This window comes from Contarinia nasturtii, unplaced genomic scaffold (assembly GCF_009176525.2).
Source record: "Contarinia nasturtii isolate CC-2019 unplaced genomic scaffold, AAFC_CNas_1.1 Cnas_scaffold_1182, whole genome shotgun sequence".
NCBI lineage: Eukaryota > Metazoa > Arthropoda > Insecta > Diptera > Cecidomyiidae > Contarinia > Contarinia nasturtii.
Genome location: NW_022198526.1, coordinates 496,727 through 504,682, shown reverse-complemented (window position 1 = coordinate 504,682; position 7,956 = coordinate 496,727). Strand labels below are relative to the sequence as shown.

The following is a 7,956-nucleotide window of genomic DNA, read 5'->3' as shown; positions in this document are numbered from 1 at the left end:
ATAGTAGTCTAGCGGAATGATTTATTACTGGACTTTTTGTTTGCTGATAGTTCACTTTTATCTTTTCATTGTCACTTCGAACGACACATAATCAAAAGAGAAACTATATTCGAAACCGCCCCCAGCATCCGAATTTTTTTGCTCAGTTCATTTTCAACTCTCAAACACAATGGATACTTCGTGGATTCTACTGGTTTGGATTTTGTTAGAAGGTACAGCAAATGGTGCGGTGAAAACATGGATAAAAGATCAAAGTGAACCGTGGGGTGAAAGTAATGTCAATAGCAACGAGTGTACCATATTCAAAAAGGAACTCGAGGGATTTCTCTACATGGACGCTCAAGAACATCACCTTCAAGAAGTCATTTTGCCGGTGGACGGTGCACTTGTCTTACCAACTCAGTCAAAAGTTCAATTTTCCAATACAAACCAATGCGAAGCCGATGAGAATGAAGCACATTTTTTGGGTAAATCAAAGCGATTATGGTTTTCAACATCAAGTTGGCAAAGCGAAGGTGAGAGTGTAAATGTGGCAAAAGCGGATATTTTTAAAATTCCTTGCGAATGTGATACGGTTGAGTTTCCGAGTAAAAATATCTATGCTGTTGATTTGCAGTTTGTCGATGAAATTGTAGTCGATCAAATTCTGATCAACGATCGAACGGATAATATTGAACAGTTTTTGGAAACACCACTTGGGCAGAAAATGTTTTTAAATTCAGAGGCGGTTCATTTCTCCAAAGGTTTTTGCGATCCACAAAAATATTGTGGATGCCATAATCAAAATCGGTTTAAAAAATATACTGAAGTTTTATGTGAAGAAGAATCAAAATATTGCAAAGAACCGCATTGTTTAAATCCAATCAAGCCTGAAGGTCATTGTTGTCCGATTTGTGGTGCAATTTTGAACTTCAAAACTCAAGACAGTTGCGATTTCAATATGACTAATATGAGAGAAGTTGGGCGTAAACTAAGGCGTTTTCGCAATGGAAAATATCTAAATAAATTGCATTATTATGCTGGAATGGTGCCGGGCAAAACGAACACCGAAAATATTGTACAATTAGTTGTGGCTGAAGTTGATGACTATTCCGGCATTAGCGTTGAATTTATGGATTATCTCACAAAGGATCAACATTTTCAAGGTGAAACCAATTGAAAAAATAAATAAATAAATTTGATTCATTTTTAATTGAATTTTTTCTTTAAAATGATGATTTGAGTGATTTCCTTTGAGTTTGATGTGATCATGAAATTTCATAATCTCATTTTCTACAATTTGATTTATCCAAAATAATAAATATTTCTCTTTCAAATTTCAAGTTGACGCCCTACGTGAGCGCATATCTTCTGGCGATCGATATGTCCGCGGAGAATCATCAGCATTAACCATTATATTCTTTACATTTTTGTTCGTGCTATCCATTTACGTTGTAATTTACGTGCATTATGTTCGTGAACCAAAGTATGATACTTGGATGCCAATAACGCGTTTGAATCTACTTCGTCGTTCGGTGGCATTTGCCAGATTTGAAAATCTTCATAACGATGATGAAAACGGTAGAATTGATGTTGGTGTGCGCTATGAAAGCGGCGACGAATATGATGATGAAGCCAACGAGAAGCCGAATGAATGCAATAATCCAATGTATGAACAGGTGGCAATGGGTAGTGTTGAAACGGATATGTTGCAACCATCAAGTACAACATTACAGCAAACCGATGAAGCGGGCTCACTAAGCACTGATATTAAATTAGTTGATATAAGTTTGAATGCAATCGAAATGTAAGATCAACGCTGTCAAACAAATTATATATTATATATTATTTCAATAAATAAAATATCTGTTTGAATTGCGCAAAATGTTTTTAATTCAAACATAGTGACAACAATAATTTTCATTAATTAGCATGTTTCCGCCAGTAGCGACGATGTTTGAGATTTCCATGAAGTGATATATTGAAGCGCTTTGAAACAGGTGGTTTTTTTCTTAATCAAATCATTTGATCTCGACACAGAAAGTATAACTTTCAAAATTAACCGCGAGAATATGAAATAAATGATAGAAAAGACAGTGTCATACACACACACACTTACATCCATCGTACATCACAGTCGTGAATAATAATTTGATTGTTTGTTGACTGAAATGAAAACACATTGAATGCGTGACCAAATCAGTTATTTGAAATTATAGATGAAACAACAAGTGGTATTGCGCCAGCCCAGTGAGAATGCCTTCACTACGTTTACAAATGCTACGTAGTGTATACGAGAATAAAAAAAAATCAATAAAATTGTACTAAACCTAATTGACTCATTGTAAACGATTGCGATGCAAATTCCACCGAGAAAAATGCCACAAAGTAGCTCAAAGCGTCTAATTGCATACCGATTAGCAAAGCAATAATTGCGTGCGTCTCACATTACACTGGAATTTATAACAACAACATCGTTCAAAATGTAAAATATAAATGCTGTCATTTCTCAAATTCCAACCGAAATCTATGTACGTATACGCAATATATTGCTGTCAGTTAGTAATAGTTCCATGTTCACGCCGTTCCAGTTGTACGTTTCGTTCAGTGAGACTGAGAAAAACACGACACATACACGCATTTGTTTGACAAAAGCTCAAATATTTTGTTGATTTTTTTTCTTCTCTCATCTAAGTGTACCGCAGTCAAATTCCTTGAATGAATTTATATGGCTGCATTCATACTTATCGCGCTTAGTCTCGGTTCTGATCTGTATAAAGTCGGTGTACGTTGTATCGAATCTGGATTATCTTGTGCAAGTATTTTGAATGCATTAAAAGATATTCACGACGAAGTTCGTGCGGAAAACTATTTAAAGTGCATTGACAAAATCTATGAAAATCAAAACGACAGTGAATTTCACTTGAAGGGCATTGAATGTGTAAATTGTCGTCGTAAAATCCAGCGTTTAAAGATGATTTCGAATAATGAAATTGACAATGGATACGCAATTGATGGTTGTGAAGGGGCATTCGAAATTTTGTCACACGTAAGTTGAAATTTATGTTTTTTTTTCTATTGCGCAAAATAATAGCAACAAAAATATCAATCGCAATGTGACTTACAGCAAAACTGACACATAAATAGTATGTGTACACACAAAGCGAACAATGTGAGGTTATCTGGATAAATAAAGACAAATTGTGTTTGACAGCTCGGGTGTTGTGAATGTGCGTGTATGTGTGTTGTGGAATTTATTCTACGTAGTTTTCCCATTCGTCTACGCTTTGAATCATAATAACAGTACTTTACGAATGGATGATTTGAAGTGTATCCAAAACAATGAAACGTCTATGCATGGTGATTTTGCGCTATTCAGTTCGTCAATCCATTAGCACACGCTGAAGTGTGCAAATACCAAGACTGTCGACGGTGAACCTGTCGTTGTCTCTATATATACTCCGTTAAATCGTGCTAGTGGCATTTTTTTTTTCGTTCCTTTCGTTCTGTGCTGCAGTAATCAACAAGCTGTCCATAAAAAATACTTACACTTTTTGTGTGTCTTGTGTGTATATATTTTTGCGTTCAATTTGTATTATTTTTGCACGATTAGCTCATACGCGTGTATAGATATAGACGAGTAGCACACATCAAACTCATTAACGTGTTCGTCTTCGTTTTATTTATTTATTTTTTCATACATTTAATTTCGCTTACGTTAGTTCGTGTTATTTAATTGTTAGTCAGAACACAGCACACCCAAAAAAAAATCTTGCTCAACTCAATAAAAATATCATTGAAGACGTTATCATTGAATACTGTACTGCTATTGTGAATATTTGATTTGTTTCGTTCAGTCGATTGCTATAGATCGAACGTTTCGGTAAAAAAAAATCTGTTTTATTCAATTCATTATTTGAAACACGAACATTCCAAAAATTCTAGACAATTTCAAAATAAAACTAAAGCACACGCGTACGCACAACAGTTTTGGTTGAGTTTTTTTTGTAAATATGTGCACATAGTACCAATTCAATCAAAGATGGGATGTATAAAATTGTTTCAATCAATTTTTGGTTGTTGTTTTTACCAAAAACAAGTATGTAAATTCAATTATTTTTTTACTTTTAGAAAGATAAGAAAAGTGTTTTTTTATTATTATATCACCACTGCACTAAAACCAAAAATAGAAACTAGAAACGATGACCTAATCGAATTGCTAATCAATTGTTTATTGTGTTTCATTATTTTTTTCCCTTTTTAGTCTTCAGTAAGTGAATCACAATCGAAATTAGTCTGTGGAAATGAAAGTGCATTCAATTTTGAGTCACGCGTTGACTTAAAACTTGGAACCAGTATTTATGTCAGTGGCACCATTCTGAAGAACTGCGAAGGGTAAGTTTTTCTTGTTCTTAATATGAAAAAGTTGAAGAAACTCAATACACTCGGATGCATGATGATAATATTGCTAACTAAATAATGATAATTTTTGGAGGAAGAATTATAGTATGAAATATATAGCTTATCACTTTTGTACAAATCGGTTCGTTCTATAAAACACACAGACGTCTTTGATCAAAATGTGATTTTTTTAACGAAAAAAGGCAATAAACTTTTTGTTTTTCCACAGATTTGCAATAAATCTTACACTTGGTCATACACATAACGACATAGCTCTACATTTTAATATTCGCATCCCTCAGGTATTCTGATTTTTCGAGCGTTTGCCAATATTAATCAGTTTTTACTTGAATACAGAACTTTATTGTGCGCAACTCGAAGATCAATGGACGATGGGGCAAAGAAGAAACAACAGCATCGATGCCTTTTAAATTGAAGCGCGGAGAACGATTTGCCATTCAAATACTTGTCACCGAAGACAAGTACTTGGTGTCAGTGAATGGTTTACATTTCACCAATTTTGCTCATCGTATACCCTATGAAAGAGTTACTTGCGTCCAAGTCAAAGGAGACATTTGTGATGTGAATGTAGAACATTTTCCCATTATGGTAAGAAAATTGTACTTTCACAATATTCTCACTCAATTATATAGATAGATTGTATTGAATTTCAATCGAATATTTTTTTTCATCGTTATACTTCAGGAGTATCCAAATCGTGCTGATCAAACCGATATTATTCACAACATAGACCTTGTTAACGGATTTGATAAAGCACTTGTGCAATCTAATTCGGAGCTTGTAAGTTGTAATTTTTTGGGTTCTTTATCGAGGTCAAGCTTAAATAATAACATCTAAATAAAAAATTCATTTTAGGTGATGCCTTTTTATGGAAAACTATCGAGAAAATTAATAAACGGTTCTCGTCTGCATATAGTTGGACGTGTCAAGGTTCTGCCATACATGTTTTATATAAATCTACAAGAAGGTGATATCATTTGGCCGCACCCCACAATTCCATTTCACTTTAATGTTCGATTTACGACAATCGGCGGCAAAAATGTTATAGTGAAAAATTCTTGGCTGGACGGCAGATGGGATCGTGAGGAACGTAGTGAGATACATACAGATTTTATGCCAAGTCGTACATTTCATCTCGAAATTCTTCATACATCGGGCATCTATCACGTCTTTTTAAATGACAAACTAATTGCCGAATTTCATAAACGCACTGATCCAAGCATTGTGGACACCGTTTTCATTTATGGTGATATCAAACTGAAACACGTGTCTCAGGAACCAGAGAAAGGTCTTAACTAAACTAAGTAACTTTAGGCCTAAACCGACCAAACCGATTTTTGTGTAGTCTATCAAAATGTATTCATGCAGCTTTGCTATATACAATTTGGTTTCAGGGGCATGTCTGTCCGATTTTATTGTTTAAAAAAGTAACATTTACTGTTAAAGCATTCACCAAATATGACAATAAATCTGTGGTTTACTCTTGAATAGAAAAATATCACTATCGCACCTAGAGTGCCATGTAGTGTGATTTATAATGCGCTCAGAATTCTATTTCAAAAAAAAAATCTTCATTGTATACAAACTGGCTCAAGTTATATTTGAGTTCATTTTTTTAACATATGTTTTGTTTCTTTATTTTGAATTTGAAATAAAAAAAATTCTTCTCAAAAAGTTCAAATGATCTAGAGTTGATTTTATTTCTGCGATAAAATATAGAATGCTCAAAATTCAAATGAAATGTAAAAACTTACTGAATATCTGCCACCAAAATAGTTTTGAATTCTGAATGAAAGAAAAATTAAACAAAAAAAAAAAAAAACAATATTCGAGTTCAAACTGTTAAAGCTGTTTTGAATGGTATGAATTGAAAAAAGGGCTTAAAATTGTCATTTCGTTACGTACACAAATAAGACACAAAATATGTCAATTAAATTATTTCTCAATTTATTCACAAATTATCAAATGGCTCAGGCCTTGTAATTATTATTAACTGGTAAACTAACTAAAGTTCAACTTAGATTGAGTTTTATGACATTTTTCTAAGTTCACTTGCAGCTGCATTATTATAGGTCCCAGCATTTCAAAGTCACTATACTGATGTAATAAAAAATTGTCTCATTTCACCAGATAAAAGCCAGAGACACGATATTTGCCCGATTTGTCCAAATGTAAAAAGCGTGAATGCATATTTGTCTTTATATGTGGCTTGCTTTACTGTTAAACTTTACTTATTTATTTAATTATTTTGAATTTCTGGATTAGAATTTTATTGAAGATATAGATGGGCATTTCTTCAATCATGTTGTTGTGTTAGTTTAAATTGCACATCAAATTAGAAAAAACACTTAGAATTCCATAATGTGAATTTTTATTATCGATTTCAAGTAAATTTTATACATTTAAACTATTAAATCGCATCGATGCCGATCAGCGAATGCGTGCACAAGGACAATGGATACTATTTAACGAATTGGGGTCCATTCAAGCAAAATATCTCCATACTTTTTGCGTTCTGTAAACAGAGATAATGAACATGGGATTAAAAATCAATTTTAAGTAGATTTAAATGTGCGACATAATTGATTCAACACTATTAAGTGGAAAGTCAATCAAATTTTCAAACCAAAGTTTGGCTTTGGATACAAATACTGTCCAATTTCCAATTTTGTTTGCCATAATTTCATTTTCTACTTGTATTTGAAGTGAATTCAACATAAAAATCTCGCATAAAATTCATGCTTTATGTGTAGGGTCTTTATGTGTACCTGGTGGCGGGAAGTCATCTGGATGCAATTGAATATAATGTCGTAACATGGCATCTCGGTCTGCCCAATATGCTTCACGTTGGTTTCTCCACAATTGCCCAGCGGACCAACCCACGGCGGCATAAATTGGATACAAATAAGCACCTTAAAGCACAAAAAAATTCATTACAAAACACATGTCCGTGTGTATAAATACTTATCAAATTCATCATTACCAGCTATCAATGGTCGTTTGTAAGTCCAGTTTTTTACAACATGAACAAGACCTCCCAAAAAACCTAAGGAAGCTTGAACACCATATTTTGATGCTAAGCTTGGTGGTTCTGCGCTTCTACTGTCCAATAATTCCAATGCTGTTTTGCCAAATTTTGGCTCCGGCACATCTTTTGGGTCTACTTTCATTGTGTTCGTTTTTATTCCAACGTGCCGATTGAAACAATTTCTTTTTCGGTAATGTTTTTCTCTATCAAAAGAATTACGTAAAAAAATACAATTGACAGATGATGATAAAAATTGTGAGGTTAAACGTCATTCGAATAAAAAAGTAGTAGAATGAAATCTGATTATTTGAATGGAACGGAATGGTAGGAAACTGTTAATGGTATACAATAAATTTTACTTATTATATCAGTGAACCAAAACTGAATTAAAATTATTGGAACGAGTGGTAGAAGTACGTTCATTTGAAAATTTGAATTCAATACAACCAAGACACAAATGAGCTTGGGCGCAAACCGCATCAATGCTGCGCCATCTTAATATTTCCTATGGAATTTGGAGTCGGTTG

The 7,956-nt window shown here is 33.5% G+C and overlaps 3 protein-coding genes across 4 annotated transcripts; 2 read left to right on the top strand and 1 right to left on the bottom strand.

The window, feature by feature from the left end:
- The first annotated feature begins 163 nt into the window (after nucleotides 1-163).
- LOC116344824 (protein amnionless) lies at nucleotides 164-1,854 on the top strand. The gene is made up of 2 exons (XM_031773600.1): nucleotides 164-1,145; nucleotides 1,324-1,854. The coding sequence occupies exons 1-2, from the start codon at nucleotides 170-172 to the stop codon at nucleotides 1,788-1,790; spliced, it is 1,443 nt and encodes a 480-aa protein (XP_031629460.1). The 5' UTR covers nucleotides 164-169; the 3' UTR covers nucleotides 1,791-1,854.
- A 760-nt stretch (nucleotides 1,855-2,614) lies between these two features.
- On the top strand, nucleotides 2,615-6,085 carry LOC116344862 (galectin-4-like). Of its 2 annotated transcripts, XM_031773674.1 has the most exons (7): nucleotides 3,350-3,862; nucleotides 3,925-4,078; nucleotides 4,244-4,374; nucleotides 4,610-4,682; nucleotides 4,738-4,989; nucleotides 5,086-5,181; nucleotides 5,257-6,085. In XM_031773674.1, the coding sequence occupies exons 2-7, from the start codon at nucleotides 4,022-4,024 to the stop codon at nucleotides 5,698-5,700; spliced, it is 1,053 nt and encodes a 350-aa protein (XP_031629534.1). In that variant the 5' UTR covers nucleotides 3,350-3,862; nucleotides 3,925-4,021; the 3' UTR covers nucleotides 5,701-6,085. The 2 variants fall into 2 exon arrangements, with proteins under 2 accessions (XP_031629533.1, XP_031629534.1); XM_031773673.1 differs by lacking the exons at nucleotides 3,350-3,862; nucleotides 3,925-4,078 and adding an exon at nucleotides 2,615-3,028.
- Nucleotides 6,086-6,755: 670 nt separating this feature from the next.
- Nucleotides 6,756-7,670, bottom strand: LOC116344797 (NADH dehydrogenase [ubiquinone] 1 subunit C2). Its single transcript, XM_031773548.1, has 3 exons — nucleotides 7,385-7,670; nucleotides 7,170-7,313; nucleotides 6,756-6,916 (listed from the first exon to the last, which is right to left on the bottom strand). Exons 1-3 carry the CDS (start codon nucleotides 7,569-7,571, stop codon nucleotides 6,867-6,869), a joined length of 381 nt encoding a protein of 126 aa, XP_031629408.1. The 5' UTR covers nucleotides 7,572-7,670; the 3' UTR covers nucleotides 6,756-6,866.
- Between the last annotated feature and the right edge of the window lie 286 nt (nucleotides 7,671-7,956).